Source organism: Dromaius novaehollandiae, chromosome Z, assembly GCF_036370855.1.
Source record: "Dromaius novaehollandiae isolate bDroNov1 chromosome Z, bDroNov1.hap1, whole genome shotgun sequence".
Classification (NCBI taxonomy): domain Eukaryota; kingdom Metazoa; phylum Chordata; class Aves; order Casuariiformes; family Dromaiidae; genus Dromaius; species Dromaius novaehollandiae.
This window is the reverse complement of record NC_088132.1, coordinates 60813176-60835612: the sequence shown is the minus strand read 5'-3', so window position 1 is coordinate 60835612 and position 22437 is coordinate 60813176. Positions and strand designations below refer to the sequence as shown.

Below are 22437 nucleotides of genomic sequence, written 5' to 3'. Positions count from 1 at the left end.
TTTTTATAGCTAATGTAGGCTATTATAACTAATGTTCCGTTGTCACAATTAACAATATACTGCTTCACTGCCAATGCCTTATTCTAACTCCTTAAATTCTTTCCTTGTTCACAAACTGAGCTGAACTTCTATTTGTGTATGATCTGTCCCATTCTGATTGTTTTCAGTACTTTGTGCTACCACAGCTGCAGGTAGTACACAAAAATGTAATGTTGCTGGCCCTCTGCTGTGTACACTGAAAGCTCTCTTATGAGGACAGTGTAAAGGAGATTTTGAAAAAGAATAATTTACGTAATTTTTTTTAAAAAAAGTTTCCTTGGATTTGAATTTTATTTGGGTTTCTGAATTTCATTTTGAATGTAATGTCGAGATTTGTAATTGAGAGTGATATCAATTTCATGTGATTTTAAGTAGTATTTAATTGACGTTGGATGAATTAAGCTGTGTAGAGGAGTAATTTTTTTATTTGTTCAGGTTAATATCAGTAGAAGAAGTGGACTGTAGTTTTAATGAGATTGAAACATTGCCTTCATCTGTTGGGCAACTCTCTAACATAAGGACATTTGCTGCAGATCATAACTTTTTAACACAGCTGCCACCAGAGGTATGTATTTTGTTGTGAAACTGTAAATTGAATTTTTTTATTAATGGATTTTAAACTATAAACTCTGTACAAGCTTTGATTTGGCTACCAAGTTAATGAATTTTGAACAGATTTTCTGAGTACATGTTTTTAAAGATGAGTGTGTATAAATATACAGTTTTTCAAGTAATTGAAATAACCTGTGAACATTTTTTGAAGCAAGCAGAAGAAATTAGTTGCTCAAGTATTGAAACTAAAAGGGGGAAGAGCAAACTTTGATATAGCATGTGTTTATTCAGTTTTTCATATGTAAGAATAAATCTAATTACAACTTACAGACAAAAATAGCTTTAATAGTTATTTTTAAAAATGCAAAAATTTGTGTATTTAGAGCTGTGAAGATTTTTTTTTTTTTTTTTTCAGATAGGAAACTGGAAGCATGTAACAGTGTTGTTTCTGCATTCTAATAAGCTTGAATTTCTCCCTGAAGAAATGGGTGATATGCAGAAATTAAAAGTCATCAATCTGAGTGACAATAGGTTTGCAAATTATATTCATTCATGCAGGAGTTGCATAAAATGCAGTAGTATTGCATGTATTGTACTGTAACTGATGTCCGTCCTCTAAATTTAAATAGAGGTATTTTTATGACTATATTTTTCTGTCTTTTGTTATCTCACCCACAGTGTTCCAGGCTCTGTTGGGTTTCTTCATCTGCTCTTTTCAATGTATTATAGTATGGTGGTAATATGTACTTTCCTGATGTCATTATTTTGTAAAAGCTTCCAGAGTTCTTTCTGGTTACTGCAGAAACTGAGATGCATGTACTTATTTTATTGTTGCATTCTGAAGCTTGCAGTTCCACTGTATGAAGCTGCATTATTTTAATGACTTTCATGTCATAGCTTCACTACATTCCTGATTGTTTGGATGTATTTTTATAGAAAATCAATTCAATTATCTTCTAAAAACTTAATTTTTTTTAGCTAAGAATCAAATATAATAGCTGCCTTTATTGTGTGCAAAGACAAAAAATACTATCAGTGTGTGTTGTACAATACTCTGACTGTGCTAGGGAAGGGGGGGAAAAGAGCTGGTTTTATTACAGCTGATCATTTCAAATTAACAAAACATTTCTCTTTTGGGAACTGCCAATTTTATAAATTGAAATGTATTGGGAGAGGTGAATCTAACCAAGCTGTCCCTTAAGTTTTTCCAATTGGGCTTCTCCATACTTCTTCCATACAGTCTGCTTGGTCCATGAATGCTAGAGCTTCTGTTATTAAGGGCAGCCCTTTCATGGTAAATTTTTCTTGGAAAAAATCAGTAGTTTTTCAGGTGTAGCATTTTCTTCTCAGCTGCAGTAGGTATCTATTCTGTCCTATTCAAGTTGCTATGCTAAATTAAATTGAAGTTACATTGTCTCATTTCTTTTAAGGTGCTTGCTAAACAGGATAGAAAATACAGTTTTTATTAATTCCAGGTATAGCTTTGAAATTAAATGCTATTGCCTTTCAACTGTCAATAGTAATTTATTTAACAATATCTTTAAAAGTCTTTTGCAAGCTTTTCTTAAACAGACTAATGCAGCATTGTTTCTTAACAGTCTTAGCACATACTTACATAAAATCTTCCTGTTACAAATTGCAGACTGAAGAATTTGCCCTTTACCTTTACAAAACTGCAGCAGCTCACTGCTATGTGGCTGTCAGACAATCAGGTGATTTTTTTTTTTTTTTAATATGGATGAATAGAATATTGTTGAATTTATTCCTAATGGAACTTATAAGTACAGAGCCATCTGTTGAATGATGAGAAGTGGTACTGTGTGTTTGCACCAATATGCCTTGACATGAGTTTGTCAATTCTGTTTAAACTAAACAACATTGACCTTTGAGACTTTCATGTTTCTGGCAAAGTTCTGTGTGTTAGGAAATGCGATTTAACAGAGGTTGTTGAGTTGTTTTGGTTTTTTTTCCTTGGTCAGGGCTCTTTTACACAAGAAAGGTAGCGCTTAGTAAGCTAATATTCTGATACAGTGCACTGTTTCTTCCACAATACATACCACTGAGGAAACTTAGCATGCTTCCTTTTGCGCTGGACTGCTTGCCCCACCTTTGGACTCTCTAACTGTCCAAGTTTCAAGCTCCTGCAAAGTAACTCATGCTTATAGCATGTGTCTTTCCTGTGTATTGAAGCCCTCCGTACTATACCAATTTCCTGAATTGCATTAAGGTGTACAGTGCTACCAGAAGTCCATTAACATCAGGTGTGGTCTATTAAAAGCATTTTGACTAATCCAGTAATTTAAGATCATTGTACAGTCTGTCAAAGATGTGTGTTAAAAACTTTATTTTGTAAAAGTAATTCAGAGGAGTTAAAACAAGGCAGAGCAGTCTTCAAAGTGTAATGGAAAGAGCATACCTTGTTACATATAGATAAGTAGCAGGAATTTAAATATATAGATCCTATTTAGTTATTACACATCTGTATTCTCATAATGCGTGCTTCTTTCATTTTCTTCAGTCTAAACCGCTTATCCCTCTTCAAAAAGAAGCTGACCCTGACACACAGAAAACAGTGCTTACCAATTACATGTTCCCCCAGCAACCAAGGACTGAGGATGGTAAGAATTTCTGAAATAACCCTGTCAGAATGCAAACTTCTGAAAACAGAAAGGGGAAGACAGTCCAGCCAGCATGCTTTTCCACTAGCTGATGCTACATAGATACAAGTTTGAAGTAAACTTGTAATTGATGAGAAGTTATACTCAAAAAATGAGAACAATAACTTAAATATGTGAACCACTTATTAGTAAATTCTAGGAGAAGATTCATCTGAGTGGGAAGTGTGCTTGTGTGGGCAGTGGCATGGATGCCACTCCTCTGTGTGACAACCTATTTCTTTCCAGCAAAGTTTAATGATTTGCTGCCTTCAGACTGGTGTCTGCTTCAGGCTAAGTGTTTTAAGAAAATGTCAGATAAAATGTTTCACCCATTAGTGAGGAAAACAGTTAAATACAGATCATTATCCATTAAAAAAAATCAGTCAGCAGTGGGGGGGTGGGGGGGACGACAACTGCATTTTGCTTGCATTTAATCTGAAATGTTTTACAAAAAGTTAGGCGCAGAATATCAAGACCTTGCTAGAAAGTTACCTCTGCACACTTGTGAGGTAGTTGCAAAAATGAGTAATATGCCATGAGTAACCAACCCATCAGGAGTAAGGAAAAGACAGTAAAGTTCTCTGTATTTCTCCACTTCCCTTTGCCATGCAGGTGAAAGGAAGAAGTTTGTATCTCTTTAGCGGAAATCAGTCAGAGACTTTTTTAATTATAGATAAAGTACAGTAAGTGTGTATGTGTAGCTGTGGTGGGGGGAACAATGGGAATCATTGTGAACTGAGAGATGGCTACATTTTCTGTTCCATAGCACAAGCCTCTAGTATGCTGAGAGAAGTCATCAGAAAAGTGTCTGGAAACACAGTAAATTGTATGTCACTTTGAGCTCTCTAATGTAGATAATGCATCTGCATTATCTGTATTAGAATGTGAGAATTAGAAAAGCATTGGGAAATTGTTAGTGAAGTAGAATGTAGTTCCTAAAAGCATTGTGTCTCCATTTTTAGTTTCCCTGAACCCTGTTACAGGGATATCTTTCTGTAGACAAGGAAAGGGCTAATTGTTTAACTTAGTTTGACAGAAGACCTCTCTCTGAGGTGGTCATCCCAAATGGAAGGCTTTAAGTTCAATAGGTAATTTAATATTCTTTGTAAAGTTTTTTGGGCGCTTGGGGCTTTTTGTTTGTTTCATTGCTAGTGAGGTATAGGATTGCTGGGGGTGGCAGTGGGAGATTTATAGACTATTCGGGTTGTTACCTGACCAATGAATGGAAATATGTTAGAATAAGAGACAGAGGGTAACTAAAGATTTTTCTTTCCTGTAAAATTAAGCAAAAATACTCTGTAAAGCTTCTGTCATTTGTACAATTTCTCCTAAGAAGCTTTGTGCTTTGTTTTGTTTTTAATGATTAGTAATAATGCAGATTTTTATCAGTAAATTATTCTTATTTTTCCTTTTCTTTATTTTCATGAAGTGAAATCAGCTGAATGTTATTATACATTCTTTAATAAGACCACATCAGGAGGTCAGGCTATAGAGATATTTTTATGTATGTACACATACACACACGTGTACGCACACACACGTATACACTCTGCCCCATCTATTTATCTAAATGTTGGTATATATTTTACAGCTGAGAGGTTTCTGCTGAAGTCGCAACTATGAGAGTGTTCACACTAGCCTACAGCTGTATGCAAGAAGCTTTTTCTACTTTACAGATGAAGATTTTACTATTATGAAAATATGGCCAAGTTCTTAGAGCTGTGACAGCACAGTTAGTCTTCACGTTCTGGCACTGCTAGTCTCTTATCTTTTTTGACCACAGATATAAAAGCACATAAATCCCATCCAAGGAAAAGAAAGAAAAAGATTTTTATCGTGTATAATTTTCATATTCTTACTAGAGTCTGTTTTGTTTTTTTAATTTAGTTATGTTCATATCTGATAATGAAAGCTTCAATCCATCTTTGTGGGAGGAACAGAGGAAACAGCGTGCTCAGGTGGCTTTTGAATGTGATGAAGACAAAGATGAAAGGGAGGCACCACCTCGGGTTAGTACTGAATCCTTGGTGCTACCCTGCCTCTTCTTCCCCCTATCCTTTTCTTCACTCTGGCTGTGGATTTCACTCTGCTGAAAAATCAAGTCTTCAGTTATTAGTTTGAGTATTTGGCCAGATTGTTAAAAATGGAGCACAAGGGAAAAAGCTGGTGGAAGGCAGTGCTAGAATATTGTACTGATGGTGCTGGGGGAGAGGCAGTAGTGGGAAATGATTACTCCTGTTTTGCTGAAGTTTTCCAAAGTTTTCTTTAAATACTTTTAAGTTGTAATAGTTCCTCCTGCTTCCAGTGAATGGAAAATTAAAAAAAAAAAAAAAAAAAAAAAAGTGATATATGGGCTTGCTGGATTTTGTCTTTCTGATGTCCAGGTTAATCCAGGTAGACTTAAACAGCAAAACTGAGGTTCTAGATTGCTCTGCAAAGCATCTCTTTTCTTTTAAAACTGATTATTTAATTATTACATTTAATTAAAGTTAGAATATTATTGCTTTTTTTAATGCAGGAGGGCAACCTGAAGAGATATCCAACTCCATATCCTGATGAACTGAAGAATATGGTCAAAACAGTCCAGACGATTGTACATAGACTAAAGGATGAAGAATCTACTGAAGACACTGCCAAGGAGTCAAAACGAGAAGGCCAAGCAGTTTCTGTAAAAGATGTGGGGGTAAAGGTTAGATAAAATATACTGTTTTGACTTTGCAAGAGCTTCCGAAGATCTAGAGCATCACCGATGCCTTTTAATTCTCTTCTCCTTCCCACTACTGCTTTAGGAAGAAAAGGTGTCAAAGAATAAAATTTACCTCTTCTACATCTTTAAAAGTTCATAATAAATGGCTGTTTTCTGGCAGTGAATTTTTCCTCTGACACTAAGAACAAGGAAGGTGATTTGCTTCTCAGGCAAATTCAGAAACCGAAGAAGCCAGCTGAATTTTGTAAGGTGGCACCTGTTGTGTTTTGATCCTTCTTTATCTGCCAAACCTCAAAATGAAAATCAGAATGATTTCTAAGGATCTTGCCCCTGCCCTCATGCCTGGAGGGCTTACAGGATGAATTAGAAATGCAATAGTAGTGAGTTGGCACAGGAGTCACTAACAGGTTGATGTTAGCATGACAGTGAGGTGTTGGGACTGCTGGTTGGTGCTGACACGTTTCACTGTAGATATTCCTGTCCCTGTCCCCCTCCCCCCCCCCCCCCCCCGATTCATGAGGGGTAGGGACTGGACCTCAGTAATCTACAAAGATCTTTCTCTACCAGGTGCATTTCATAGTTCATGATTTAAAAGGTCAGATCTTCTATTTCAGTTTCCCAAAATATATAATGTTGACTCTACATACCATATCTTACTGAAAATCTTTCAGGGTGTTTTTCTGCTAATATTTTTAATTCTGTAGACTTCAGAAATTGCTGCAGTAAAAAACAAAGCAGATGAGAGAAAGCAATATTCAGCAGGAAACTCCATGCAGAAGCCTACTGAACCAGAAGCTGAGCACAGCACTGCAAATTCACAGATGACTGCACTTGTTAAAACCTTAAAGAACACAAAAACAATTGTCAACCATGAAGACACGCTTGAGGTATGGCATTGCGATGAAAATCATAGCAATCGGAGAATTGTGCTGGTGTTGAACTAAATTTGTTACTCTGAGAGATAGCAATGAAAATTTATGTTGACGATAGCAGAAAATTGCCATTCATAAGTGCAGGCAGTACAGATGGTTGGTAAAGCAACATTTTTCTCACTTTGACTGTGAAGGCTGAAGTATCTAATAAAGAGTTCATAATGAAATGATGTATGTGTTTAAAGAAGAAACAAATCTAGTTAGTCATTAATTCTTTTTTATTATTTATTTAGGGCATGTTTGAGACTTATGACAAATTCTGGAGCTTGTCAGTTAAGGAGTTGCTAGTCATAAGTAAAATACTTTTTTTAGTCACCAGCAGATCTTTTTGCCTGTGTTGTGTAAGCAGTGGAACGTGTGCATGTTGTGCTTTCATTGAAGAGGCTTTGTGACAAGCAGTTGTACTTGCTGCTGGCTCTTTCTCCACTAGTGTGTTCCTACTTCTAAATATGTTATGAAAATTTTGGGTTTTGACATTTTTCTTTAGTTAAAAACAAGATTTCAGAAGATCATACCAGTTATTTAACTACTGTGGCAGCAATTCTATGAAGCTGGCTGCATGCCAATAAGTAAATGAGACAGCAGTGCACAGTCCATCAGGGAGAGATACTGAATTCCTTACTTCCATGTGATTACCTGCTGGTAACTCTGTTACAGTTGAACCCAAATACCTAAACTTTGAATGCGTATAAGTTCTTCTTTTCAACACTGATATAAAATCATGGGGAAAAGGAAGTGTGATAGAGAGTAGCAAACAGGCTGTCTGTTCTGGTTACAAGGAATATATATATATGTATATATATATATATATATATATATGTATATGTATATATGTGTATGTGTATATATATATAAAAAAATATATATAAAATATATATATATATTTTTTAAGTGAGAGTCATCATACCGTGTTTGCTATTTCAGTCAGGTTTGTCCTCCTCTGCTGCAGTCCAAAGAACTGGCCAGGTAGTTAGTATCACGGAAAAGCTGGTGCCTCCAACAGGTTCTACATGTTCAACCTTCTGAAACTTGTAAGAAAAATGAACATCAAAGGACTTTTTTGCCATCCATGACATAGGTTTCGTAGCATTTGTAAAAGGAAGCATGCTTACTAGAATGAAATTTTCACTCTAGGAAAGGAATATATATGTTTTTTCCTTCAACATCTTACTGAAAATAATGATTTTTTGAAGATAATAGGAATACAGGCCTGGCAGTAGATACTTAATTCAGTCATATTTGCTCTTGCAGGCAGCTTTGTCAGTTAATGTCTTTCATAAATGCACTGAGCTCCATCTTATGGTTAGAAGCTTGCTGATTTCTAGCTTAAACATATTCAGCATCGCTTTATTCCTGCACCATTGTTGTTTTTGAAGTTAAATAATTTCTCATCCTCTTCGTGAAAGGTTAGAAAGGTAAACTTAAAGATAGAACCTAAGCTGTACTTGATCTTTGTTTGCTGAACTACATAAGCCAAGCTTAGTCCTTTCTCATAACGTACCTCTCCCTTCTTAAGATCATGTTGGTAATGCTGCTGTGTAGCTGTTCAGTTTGAGTTCATCTTTCTTTTCTGTAAAACCAATGTCCAGCTAATCAACATCTGGGGTGTTCCATTGTTCAGTGATTAATAACTTAATGGGAGCCAACACTGGGCAACTGGAAGGAGAGGGGAAGCAAACTTCACTGATGTGTCTTAACAGGAGTAAACTGGTAATTCCTTAGCACATTTAAGACCTCAGCTAGAGTAGTATGTCCAGTTGTGGGCACTGAAATTCAATAAAGGTGGGGACCAGTTGGATAGAGTCCAAAGGAAGAATAATAAAAAGTAATCAAAAGTCTAGAGAATTATAAGGAAAACTGAAAATACTGTTGTGCTTTAGTCTGAAAATGTGACACCTTTGCGACGGAGGGCAGGGGGAGCAGATGCACAATAGCAATCTTACAACACATGAAAAGCACCTGCAGAGAGAAAAGGAGTAAACTATACTGCATTTCCACTCTTAGCAGGACAGAAAAACGTTGTTATGCAATAGGACAAATACTTCCCCATCTGTTACTGGAAATATGTTCTAAGTCTGTATTTACCACTTTATGTTAATATCTGGATAGTAGATCTATTCTTGCGTGATTGTATGACAGTGATGAATGATGGGTACTGTTTTCTGACTTGAATTCAGTCAAGGGTTCTCTCCTAGGTGATGAAACGGAGGCTGCATCTGTCTGCTCCAAGTAGTTCTTGTAGCTGAAGTTAACACCTGCTTGACAGTCATTCCTGTGAAGTTCATCAGAAACAGCATAATGCTGTACATACTGTTTCTTAAAGATAATTCAGTGGCAAAAGTTCCTAAATTCAGTTGATTTGCCCTACAAATAAGTACAGTTGCTATAAGAAGTAAGCCTACATTATGTTGCTTGTTTGTACTTTTCCACTTCATTGTTTGGTGGGTGACAGTTTAGACAGCACTTGACCTTTAAGCAGTTCTGTAAAATGCACAGCATAAAGCTGTTTTCCTTTAGCAGGAATCAGAAGAACTCTCCTCTGATGAAGAGATGAAAATGGCAGAAATGCGGCCACCGCTGATAGAAACCTCCATGAACCAACCAAAAGTGGTAGCTCTTAGCAATAACAAAAAAGGTTAGATACCATAAAAAAAGAAATGTTGTATGTTTCTGATAACTTTTGACCTAAAATGGCTATTTTTCCCCAATTAAATTATATAAAAGTAGATTTGACTTGTGCATTTTAAGACAGATGATCAATTCTCTAATTAAGCAATGGAAGCAGAAAGAAGTTCTGTAATATCTTAAGTGTGCAGCAGGGAAAGCAGTTGTATTACTGGTCCAAATTTTCTTGGATTCTTGCCATCAGTTTAAAAAGCAGAGGGGGAGAGGAGAGGCTTGTGTTTTGAGGGATTGTTAGCTTGAACACACTCTTGAAGAAACCTTCAAGAAAAGGATTGCAGAAATTAGTTTTTGTCTTAAATAAATTCCCTGTTTCCTCTCTCTCCCAGTTTTTGATTGTGGATTATGGCTTCTGTTGGCTAGAATATTGTCATTTAAACTCTTTCAGAGATGATGTTGTCACTTCCTCAGGTTTAAGAATAAACTTCTCTGTGGCAACTCTTTCTCCAAAATCACTTTACCCCCCCCCCCCTTTTTTTTCTTTCTTTCTTAGGAAACTTCAGGTCACTGTATTTAAGTAAATTTTTATATTACTTCTGAAAGATAATTTCAGCTTGGATCAGCATTTTGTTAGAGCAAGGAGTGACTTAGGATTTGGAGAAAGTGAAATTTAGGAGAGTAAATTGTATTTCGTTTCATATGGTATCCTAGTCCAGTTCTTTCCAGGGCGAAAGGTGGTTCTGGCCATCACATTTAAAAGGGTAAGATTTAGTGAGGATGAAGGAAGATCACAGCGAGGCAGCAAGAAGGTTCTACTGAGGTTTGCGTGCAGAAGAAGACTGATGGTTATTAAAGTCATCTTTGGGCTTTTTGGCTGGCTAGGTCAAAAGTTCGTTCTTTTATCTGGAGCTAATAATTAGGTTCACAAAACTTATGCTTTTGGCACCTTATAACTTCAGATAATGCTTTTCATGTGGATGTGGTATATAAGCATGCTTGTGTTACGTAAGAGTAAATGTGCACAGGTATAAATGATTTTGAGAATACAGTCCTAAGTGATCTACAAAGCATGACAATGCGTTGTATTCCAGTTATGCAGAAGAATATTTTCTTTTCGGCTTTTCCATTTATAAAAGTATATAGACCTCATCCAGTGATCTAGTTCCTTCCAGACTGTTTGGTCTAATAAACAGCTATTTAATAATAATATAATGTTCAAAAGCAGGAACTGTGTATACTTTCAAAATCATGTGAAGCAGTATGCTTTGTTTGGATAGGGCTAATATACTTACACAATTCAAACCTTCTGAATCGTAAAAACAAACATGATTTAATAGATATTATGGGGGGAAGGTTACATAGTATAGCACTGGCTTATGCTAAGGAAACTTGGAAAGAAAGAACAAGTTAAATTTCTTTAATAGGTGCGAGCTGTTTACACTGAGCCAAGTATTTCAAAAAATAGGAACTTTGGTCAACAGTCTTGTCAGTTTATACAAAGTTTGCAAAGGTGTTAGGTTACGCACTAGTTTCCTGTAATAAGTATTACTCAAAAACAAGATATGATTTCTGAACACCCTAACATATACACGTTAAACACTGTATTTTTTAAAAAGTACGTGTCTATAACTAAAGTGGCAAATTTTTATTTCAGATGGTTTAAAAGATGCTGATTCCTTATCAGATGAAGCTACCCACAATAGCAATCAGAATAACAGCAACTGTTCCTCTCCTTCTCGAATGTCGGATTCCGTTTCCTTAAATACTGATAGTAGCCAAGATATTTCTCTCTGTTCTCCAGACAAAGAAACACATGCAGCTGTTTTATCCAAAATCAGGTTTGTAAAATACTGTATGCCACTAAAGTGGCATAGGTGCAGTAGAGAAGTATGTTACTTAAAATTTCATATTGCATGTCCACCCCTTTAATTATTGCTTCATCAATTGTTATTTTAATATTAACACATTTAAAATATTTATTTAATGTAAAATAATGGAATAGTTCTCCTTGAATTTTTTTGTCCTAAGTTTTAAAAAGGCAAATTTTAGTGTGCAAAACATGGTTCCCATCTCTTCTAATAATCAGTTATAATAATTTCATCCTTCTTGATATTTTACATGCTTCCAATACACCATTAAAAAACTTTGTGTTTTTATTTTTTATAAGGTTGGAGATCAATTTGATTGCTAACACAAGTTTCTAAAATTTTTTTTATAGTTATAAGCTGTGGACTTAAAGATTGCTGCTGTCTGTAGTTTTAGTTAATATATGTTATTTAGTTAAAAAGTGCCAATAGAAACAAAACAGTTATCTAAAAATGGTCCTGGAACTTGGAAGAATCTGATAAGAAATCTGAGTGACTGTCACTTAGTTCTTTCTGTGGCTTCTTATCTGTCTTCAGTCATTAGTGCTGAATTTAATTAACCTTCTGAAATCACAACATGATCTCATAATTAATAACCCAAAAAAGAATTGTCAAACTGAACCCTCTGTATAATATTTTTATTATGGTAAGATAGCAAATCATAAATTGGTTGTTTATTGGTCCTTGTCCTGTATTTTGCACACAGTATGGCTGTGTTGTGTGATAATGACTAATTTTTCTAAAACCGTTCTTAATACAGGAATATATTATTTGTATTTTGAATTTATTTCAAGAGTTGCTTTTTTTTCCAGACGAGAAGATGAAAATTTGAATAATCTTTTGCAAAATGGAGGTGAATTGAGCATTACAGTAGAAGGAAAAACAAATGTGCAAGACAAGGTTACAAATTTGTCTGAATATGAATTAAGCATTGAAGAAAGACTAGGTCTGATAGGAAAAGGTGTTGATCTAAACACTCCTACTGAGGAGTCTCACAAATTAGACCAAATAAACATGAATATCAATAAGCTGGCTAGTGAAGAGGCAGTGCCAGTTCCCATAGAAAGATTAAAACCACAGGAAATAACATCAGTAAAGGGGTTTTTGAATAACAATATGAAAGAAGAAAACGAGCACTTGGAAAATGGAAATAAATATCCTGTAAATAAAGTAAATGGACATCCTGAGGAATCAGTACAGTCTCCTATCAGAGATGAAGTAATGCGAAGCACTACAGTTGATGGTGATTCTTCTGCTGAGCTGCCTATTTCAAAGAGCACTGAAGATCTGTCCCCACAGAGAAGTGGTCCTGTGGTGAAATCTCACAGCATCACCAGTATGGATACTGGTGGTCTGAAAATCTATGATATTGTCAATGACAACGGACCTCAGCAGCCAAACACAGTGGTTAAATCAGCATCTGGTAGTGCAGATGGAAAAAACATAGTCAGAAGTAAATCTGCTACTCTTCTGTATGACCAGCCTTTGCAAGTTTTTCCTGGATCATCGTCATCATCTGATTTAATATCTTCTACAAAAACTGTGTTCAAGTTTGACTCAAATCACAATCCTGAAGGTGTTAATGTGGTGAGAGGGTCAGTGGCAAGTGGTGCACAAATGTTCTGCGCTCCCCAGTATAATATCCAGTACAGCAGCAGCGCAACAGCCAAAGACACCCTGTGGCCCCAGAAACAAAGCACCCAGGTAGAACAAGGCAGCTTACCTCCTTCACGTCTGCTTAGGTCTGACAGCACAGAAACCCCTAGCTATGTAAAGCATTCTGCCAATATGAATTTCTCCAATCATAACAATGTTCGAGCCAGTACCACATATAACACTCATCAACGGATGTCTGGGAGACATACAGATATGTGGGCTATTGCACCAAATGATAGACTGCTCCCAGGAGCAACCAGAAACACTCTTCAAAGGCAGAGCAGTGTAACCTCTACAGCTTCTGTAAATGTCGGTGATACTGGACCCTCAAGGCGGGCTCAGCTTCCTGAAGGGGACTACTTAACGTACAGAGATATGCATTCAATGGGAAGAGCTCCACCAGTAATGTCTGGGCATCAGAGACCTCTTTCTGCCAGGACATACAGCATTGATGGTCCAAATGTACCCCGACCACAGAGTGCTCGACCTTCAGTGAATGAAATACCAGAAAGAACTATGTCAGTTAGTGACTTTAATTACTCACGGACTAGTCCTTCAAAAAGATCAAACCCAAGGGTTAACTCTGAGCATTCTTTATTAGACCCTCCAGGAAAGAGTAAAGTCCCTCATGACTGGAGGGAGCAGGTGCTGCGACACATCGAAGCTAAAAAACTAGAGAAGGTAAAAATAATAATTTAAACTTTTTTCCAGCTTTCTGTCATCTGGATATGAATGAAGTTAAATAATCCATATTTTGAATTGCTTTTAATTTCTAGTGGAAATATACTTCGGGTACTGCCTTAACAAGGATAAATACAAGTTTGTGCTGCATATCTGAGAAATAGTCAAATGGCAGACTTTAAGTGAACTTTTCCCCCAAAGAGAAGAAAAGGTCCTTGTTGTTTTCACATCATACTTGCCAGCTTAGTATGCTTACTGTAGAATAAATTAAAGGCCAGCTCTTTTAGACCAGGTAAATTTTGTTGTTTTTGTAGCAGCATTGTGCTCATGTTATACTAAAATATTCCCTTACACTTCTTAGTTTTTCTGTTCTGCCTTTTTTTTCCCCCCCTGTTTCTTCACTTTAAGGAAAAAAAATTCAGTAAAATCTAGTTGGAAGCATAGGTTTACAGCATCAGTTGCTGAAGAATGCAAAAAAATTAATTAGCATATATTGGCCTTCAAGCCACTTGTCTTTTGAAGTTAGATATTTGACAGATTGCTGAATGAATATTTATTGCTGTGAGATGAGAACACTTAAAAATCTTGTTCATTCCAGGAAATCACAGGAGGTTTTGATACAGCTATATATGATGAACAGGATTCTTTATGTACTTTAAATGCTATCAAGAATTTGAGCTGATTTGTAGAGTTCAACAATTATGCATCTTCAAAGGATTTGAGCTGAGACTGGAAGACTGTAATCTTATATGCTGTCTAGCTACATCAGTTTAAAATATCATCACTAAATACAGGGCAGTGTCGCTAGTCTGATCCTTTTTTTTTTTTCTTGGAGGGGAAGGGAGTAAACCAGCCAAAGTACCTCCAACATTTTGATTTTGCCAGCTAGATAGATTATTCTGTTTCAGCTTCTTTTGGAAGAAGATAGTTGTTGGCTTGTGATTATGTTAAACACTTCAATAGCCTTGTTAGCTAAAGAAATATATTTAGAGATGGTTAAAAAATGAGTTTCAACCATGCTTTTTCCTTTGGAAATGCAAGTAGTTGGAAGGATGGGTTTGTTTTAAATTGTGTGACTTCTGGTGATGAGAAAGTTTTTTTTAATACATAATGGCTGCACAGCAGCAGCACCTGTTTTCTTGTGATCAAGTTTCAGTGATATCTGACAAAATATTTTAAGGCTTCATAGCATTGTGCTGTAGTGTAGTGGACCCTTGCATGTCCCACAAGTCTGACAAACCTCACCATGTTCAGTCCTAGTAAAAGGTGCACTTCTCTGATCTTCCATTTTCCTGTGTGTGTATATATACATACATATATCAATCAATTTTTACATGAAACAAAAAGCAAAAATCCCAGCAATCCTTGAATGCACAATGGAGACAAAACTTCAGTGCACTGCTAATGTTGTTTGTTTATTGTTTGCTCTCATATCTGTATTTGACACGTTAATAGTGATGGTAAATAACTTACTGAAATCTGCAGCTACTGCAGATCCCATAGCAGTGTTGTCACCTTGAATGAAATGAAACTTGATTCCTTTTATATCTGTCCATACTTTCTTTCACGTTTTTATGTAAACCTTAATTTTTGTTTCCTTCTGGAGTGGTATGGTATAGCTGCTATGGGGTTTCTAGCTGTGAATCTAATTTAATATATCTTAGAAATCTTTATTTATCTGTCTCTATCTGTTTATCTTTCTACATCTCAGTCGCTTAGGTGTTTCTTCTGGCCTTGAAGTATTTAGATTCAGAGTAGCTTTTAGTTAGCAGTCTGAGGTTTACTTATGGGATAAAAAGTGAGTATGTGTCTGAGTGTCTATTTTATATTCTCTTGGATATGACCGACTTAATCTATGAAATGTGAGGAAATGCGGATATGATCCTATATGGCAGCTGGCAAATATGATAATGTGGAAATTCTAGGAATTGATTGGCTATTTCTTTCTTCTTTTAAAATAATGGTTTCAGATGTTTCTACGTGTAATTGAAAAATAACTTTTTTTGTGTGGGCTTACTCTATAAACCAGACTTCAAATGTGTTTGAAGTCTGAAAGAAATTTCAGTATTTACTGAAAAATTCCTATTTAAGGAACAAGGAAGTTGGTTTAACAAAAAACTTCCACACATGTAAAATGACATTTCTTTTTTAACTCATAAGTCATAGCATTGGCAAAAGCAGGTATACAAAATTAGGCTTTGTGATGCATACTTAATTCATATCTTGTTTGTGGTTATGAACAGCAGTATAGGTTAATAGTATTTACTTTTGCTGTGACGCTTATGAGTCTGTTACTGAATTAATCACATACTTATTATTTCTATCCTGTGCTTTTTAGGAAATAGTATATTGTTCATTTGTTTTAAAGTGATGCTCCTGAAGTTCTGGTTCATTTGTTTTTTATAAAATCTAGCAACAGGGGAAGGAGAGGGGAGAACCCATTTAAATAAGCCAAGTTTGCTTGTCAGCCACAGCTAGAGAAGCTAGTTCATGTTTTATTTATTAGACCTTTTCACCTGATGCAGGTGGAAAAAGCATTTCAAGAATTTAATTTACGGAAAAAGAGCTATAGGAAAGGTTGATGTCCAGCAGAAATGATTCACGATGGATTCCAGCCAAGTAACCGGTATTTGTAATCCATTTGACAAGATGCAAAGGGGCTTACTTCAGTGAACTAAAACTAGCTGTTTGGTGGAGGGGAAATGAAAATGGTACGTGAGACCATTTGTAAATGGAAATTTTGCATATGTTCAGGAGAAAAAATTTGCTTATCTGTTGCAAAGCATATTTTATTGTGAGATAGAGAAGAGGGTTTCTTTAAATGCCAAGCTGCTCTCTAGTGGTTATGTATGTAAGCTGTTGGAAAGCATGCAATCAATTCCAGTTCCCCCCATCTCTTAAATGAAGTGTGTAGATGAGCTTTTAAGAACAATAATATTTTTCATCAGATTTTCTTTCCAAGTATGTAAATTTCCAAATTTAGTATGTGATATGTCACAGTAGTGTTCTATCGTAGTCTTGTTGAAAGCTTTCATTTTAGGATTTAACTGAAACACTGTCTATTTAAAGCATTAGGATTGCAAATGTTTTGTTGTGTGGTAGAAGAATTTTTCATCTATAAGCTGCAATAATAAATACCTGCAACAGAGTTATCTGCAAATATCTATCACATTTACATGTGCTAAGTAAGCAGAAATAGTTGTTGGGTCTGACTCTGTCCTTTCCTTACATGTGAATATTTTCTTTTTTTGTTGTGGATCTCTTGGGAGTTCATCAGGTGCGTGCTTGCTTTCAATTCTAATTTCATCTGGAATTCAATGCTCTACTTTTTATCTACCCGTGCTGCTAGAGGACTGCTAAAAGGAACTCTCTTCAAAATGATCGACTATGTCATTTTGTAAATAACTCCCTTGTATTTGGCCTTGACGTTGGATAATGCCTTCTGAATTTTTTTTGAAAAAAACTATGTGGGCTTTCACATGCTTAACAAAAATTACTGCTGACAAACTAATTGAATAAGGTCAGCAGTTGATATTCTCCCCTTCTATTTAAGAAGGAACTATCAGAGATGAGGTCATAAAATTAATTCCTTAAAAATAAAAAAAAATACATTTTTAAAATTTTTTTCTTTACATGTCTACTATGGAAAATATTTTAACTGCTATGGCCTCAGATTTTTTCCAAGTTTGTTTAAATATGTTAAGAAAAGTAACTTCAGTCAGTCTGTACACACATAAAAAAAGTATTTAAAGCTTCTTAAGATTATAGCCTGAAGAATATTTTGATAAGGATAAATTAGGGGAATGCTACCTACTCAGAAGGTGTTAATTTTAGATGCTGATTTCAGTTTCCTTTTGTTTCTCCATTTGTGAATGGACGACTGAAGCATCATTGTGTTGTAATGATATTTTATGGAGGCCAGAAATCAATGTGTCACATTTTCAAAACAGTGAAATTCTTGTGCATCTTTAATGTAAACAACAAAGTCCTGACCCTTCAAACATTTTATGAGAGTAGAATATAAATTGTATGAAATTCTCCATATGTATTTACTCAACAAGAATGCTGTTGCTTAATGGAGGCAACATATTTGCAGGATCGGAAACTTAAATTAGTGCCCACTCCTCTTCAAGTTCCTGTTCTTTGGGATAAATTGTTATTTTATTAGAATTCTACAAGATTTCAAACAAAGCTTTTTTTTTATTATTGCTTAAAGTATTTCTAAATAAAAGTATGCATTTTAAGTATTTCAGGCATTTCAAAATACTTTGAGCAAACTACTTCTGTCCAAAATTTATTTTAAGGATTTTAGATAGTAGAGGTGGGAATCGCAAGTCTCTCCTCTCCCTTACCCCCAGAAGCACTTAGAGGATGTTCATATGAAAATAAGAAGCTTGTGCTAAAACATAGATTGTCATGAAGTACAGCTATATGAAACTAGTGTCAGTGACACTTGGAGCTTGCTGCAGATTCAGGGTAAACTTTTTGTTGTACATGTGTGGTAGATTTAGGAACTGTAGCGATGGTATGTATTGTGCAAACACACAACAGGCCTTAAAGAATTTGCAATAAAGGTGCCAGTTGTAGAACTGTGGAGCATATCGAAAAAGGAGGGGAAAAGGAAAAAGCAAAATTGAAGTGGTTGCTGTAATAGTCTCAACCTAGTAACAGTCTCAGCTGTAACCTGAGATTTATTTTTGTTTAACAGAATTATTGCAAAATGCAGAGACTCCAACCAATTAAGATGGTTAAATAAGAGTTACTACAGTATTATCCAGTGGGAATTCTCCTAGGTAAATTCTGCTGTTTATTCTCTTGCTCTGAAGTAGATGCTTTTCATAAGCTCAGTTACAGAAGACACCCTTCTTTAGACTCTAAAATTGTCAATTCTCTCACAAGCCAAAAAATACAGAATGTGTTCTGCCTCTTAGCATTCAAAAAGAGTGTAAATAAGCCCCAAAACTATGTCACTAGCTGCCTTTGTCTAAACTGACTCCCTTACAGGCTGATTTTTGACTATGAGTCCTGGTCTGTATGCAGAACATTTTGTTCCTTTGTACATAGCCATTTTTGTGATATATTACAGCTTTTAAAACATATTCTTCACCACTAACAAGTAACTGATTTCTAGTAAACGTACAATTTTGGCAAAAAATGTGGTGAAACATGGCATATATATTGGTTAGTGTATATTAGTTAAGAAGTAAGTTTTCAAGCCTCAAATATATGAATTTGTAGAATTATTGTTTTGCAGGCTGTTATGCTCTAAGGCACTGTAGCAAAGCAGATGGACAATGAAGTTGGTGTTTAGAATTAGTATGATATTTAATTTGAAGTTTAAAAGATGCACTTAATTTTTAATAGGAGTAATTTTTTGTGACATCTGCATATTCACATTTCTGGAAGTGTCTTCTCTGATGCAGCAATCTCCAGAAAGCTCCTTAAAAATGTTCAGCCTTCACTGCACCCATGATGAGATGCGAAGTTAGTGGATACCATTCTGTGTCAAGTATCTCAGTTGCTCCCTTCCATTATTTTTAGCTGAAATAGGTGGAGGAAGAGTATTTCTAGATTCATCACTGGGTATCTTCTTGGGTTGAAGTTGTAAGAAAGCTTTAGTTAACAATTTTTAACAGTGTTTGTTTTGCACAGTTCATACTTGTGGCGTACTTCTAATATGGAAATGCCTATTCCAAGGCACCGTGCCAGCGTAGAGGAGAAAACTGGTGTTCTCAGTACTTTTCGTGTCTTCCCTACTTCATTTGTACGGGCCACTGTCCGTACTCGGGAAGAATAGTCTCTACCAAGATAGGAGATTTTTATAAAACCTTGAATAAAACTGCCCTCAGGCTGTCGCTGAAGGATAGTCAGTGAAATCATCTTGAAGCTCACTGACCTGAGTTAAGTGAAACCTTACTCCTTGATGGATCAGTTCACGTACCTACAAGTTATAGCAAAGTTCTGTGTCCTATTTCAGAGCAACTTCGATGCAGAAATGAAAGTGTTTGTTGTGCATCTTTTGGTGGTCAGACTTCCTTTGTGCTAAGGATTTAAATTGTCACTATTCATTGAACATGTCTGGCATGATTTTCTCATTGCCTCTGACAAAGTGAATTCTCATTAGATGTGGACTTCCCTTTGGGTCATCTCTAGAGAGGAGTAGATCTAATGGATTTGTAGAGGTCTCTATAATAGAATGGCTTCTGGAGAGACTTTCAGAAAGTAACTTTCAGTCTGACTGTGCATTCCTTGTATTCTTGTCTGTTTTGTTGTCATTAACAGAAAATTCAGAGATATAGGAGCCCCTGAGAAGAGCTTACCGTACGAAGACTTATGGGAGTTGCTTGTACAAGTGGGGAAGTAGGCTGTCGGGCTAGTTGTATAGCGTATTTTGAGAAGATGTAGGAAGATGCCTTGAGGCAGTAAGGAAAAGCGGTGGTAGCAGTTTCACTTGGCTGTTTTGAACCAAAGCTCAGAGGAGCAGTAAGCTCAGATTGAATGTTCAGTAAAGAGACTTGAATGCTGAGTACGGTTTTTCCCTCCCCGACTCCCAGGAGGGGAAAAGCTTCTAGAGACTCATCTGGAGGCTTGAAAGATCCATCGACTAGAGAACAGGGTAGGTTTATAGAAGGGGAGAGTGAAGCCTCTCGCTGAGTGTTTAGTGAGTGCTCTCCAAAGTGAAGGTAAGCCTTGACCAAGAAAAACCAAGTAGTGTCAGTAAATACTGTTCTTTGAGGGGGGTCTCCAAGGGCTGGTACCAGGGCATCTGAGAAGTATGAATATGCAGGGGCATATGACTTTCATTATTAAACTAGTTGTTTTAGTTTCACAGGATAAAGCTAGTCTGAAAGAGCAAAACGTCTGCCAGATGAGTGAGTAGTGAGTATTTTGAAAATGAGAATTGTATATGTGGTCAACAGCCAAACCCCAAAATGCATTTATTTGTGTAAGAGTTGTTGAAATATCTTTGTCAAATGATGTGTGTTGTGAATTTTTCCAATTTTTTTTTTACTTTGAAAAAATTAGGAACTTTATAAGAACAAAAAGCTTTGTATTTGCTGGGTTTTGGTGGGTTTTGGTGTATCTCTTAATACTAATATATCCCTGTCACCATGGGTCTGGTCAGCATTTTAAGATAGGTCTACTTTATTTGTCAGGAGGGACATAGGAGATTTCCCTTTACTTTTGTACTGTCTTTTTCTTTTGCTTTGTCCTTACAACTACGGAAGTCCATGGTGGCAAGATAATGTGTCTACTGCTTTTTTCTCTAATACTCTCACCAATATTGCAGATGTCAGTTTCGCAAGGTAATATAGCTCAAAATCAAACCAGTGTCACATCTGTTCTTGAGCTTAGGTTACCTTTTTGGTTGCCTACAGTCACAGAGGAATGGCCTCTGAGGTTTCTTACAAGCCTCTCTCTGTTTAAATGAGGCTTGTTCGCTTCCTTGAATGGGGTTCTACTGAAATACCTGGTAGACATCGACAACATTGTATTAATAACAAGAAAACACAGCTAACTACCCAGAGATGGGAATTTGGGGGAATTTTTATTTGTACTGTACAAGTAGTAGGGAAAAATGAGGCAAAACAGTAACAGAAAATCAAATAGTTTTCCACAGGTATGCACCTTGACTGTCAGCTTCTGCTTCTACCAACATCTCTGATAGGTTGGAAATTCAGTCAAAACCTAGAAATTTAGATAAGCCGTGCACCTTTGTTGTTTTTCGAGACACACATACACATGAATGGCTTTATTTACGTGTAACTCTGTATGTAAACTGTTGGTCGCATGCTGATTTACAGTAAATAAAGGTAAATAGGGGTCACTGAGTTGCTTTATATACATTACAGTGGCACTGTTCTTTGTTTGCATGGTATTTATCTTGCATGACAATGGAATATGTCTGTATTAGTCTATGTATAACATGTCTTGTGGTTTATGCATGCTGCACTAATCTCTGTTAAATCTGTCCCCTCTTTATTCAGAGCATGCTGTCTAGGTCCTTTAATTCCAATTACGCTGCAGTTAGCAGCTTTCCCTATGGCAGCTCTAGGGATCTGCATGGCAGCCAGGGTAGTGTTGCCTTGAGTGTTGCAGACGGAAGAGGTTCTGGTGTGCACGTTGTTCGAGTGAGTACCTACAGGAGGCTATTCCAATACATACAGGGGGAACAAGTAAACTGTGAGAGATGTCCTTTAAATTGGTGAAGCATTATCTTTATGTATAGACAATGTTTTTTATTAAAAGAGTATAATTGTGCTAGTTTTTTTTATAGGCACCAACAAATACTTTGAACTGCTTTCACTTCATATGCCTTACCCTTACTACAAGGCTTTTCAACTTAGTGCCATGAAATAGTTTGCTAATTGGCTCTTGTGTATGATTGAACATATATAAGAATGCCTGATTTTGTCCTTCTACATATTGTGAACAAGAGATTAGCATTCTGAATTCAACCTAGGTTGATGCAGGTTTGAACAAATATTTTATTATGCTTTTTTCCCCCAACGAATTTCTGATGATGTTGTATATTGTAAGATATTTTATATTGTATATTGTAACATATTTTGGGCATTCAAGAAAACGAATATTTTGATTTGTAAGAAATATTAGGAAACAATTCCTTAATCCTAAGCATCATGAGTGATGTTACGGTATCCACAGTGAGCAATGGAAAACTTCTGTTAACCTTGTGGATCCTTGAATGGACAATCCCTAACACT

General features: G+C 36.0%; 1 protein-coding gene across 11 annotated transcripts in view; it reads left to right on the top strand.

Annotated features, from left to right (window-relative positions):
• LOC112987094 (erbin) overlaps positions 1 to 22437 on the top strand; it is a 114334-nt gene that overhangs the window by 83115 nt on the left and 8782 nt on the right. For 4 of the 11 annotated variants that reach the window (XM_064501769.1, XM_064501770.1, XM_064501768.1 and 1 more), the window contains 11 exons: positions 475 to 604; positions 1007 to 1122; positions 2234 to 2303; positions 3110 to 3209; positions 5136 to 5257; positions 5767 to 5937; positions 6660 to 6842; positions 9405 to 9522; positions 11164 to 11347; positions 12187 to 13711; positions 21700 to 21843. In XM_064501769.1, the coding sequence (XP_064357839.1) occupies positions 475 to 604; positions 1007 to 1122; positions 2234 to 2303; positions 3110 to 3209; positions 5136 to 5257; positions 5767 to 5937; positions 6660 to 6842; positions 9405 to 9522; positions 11164 to 11347; positions 12187 to 13711; positions 21700 to 21843 (2863 nt within the window). Of the gene's footprint in view, positions 1 to 474; positions 605 to 1006; positions 1123 to 2233; positions 2304 to 3109; positions 3210 to 5135; positions 5258 to 5766; positions 5938 to 6659; positions 6843 to 9404; positions 9523 to 11163; positions 11348 to 12186; positions 13712 to 16236; positions 17206 to 21699; positions 21844 to 22437 lie in introns of those variants that run through there. The other 7 variants (XM_064501771.1, XM_064501777.1, XM_064501775.1 and 4 more) reach the window with 5 other exon arrangements.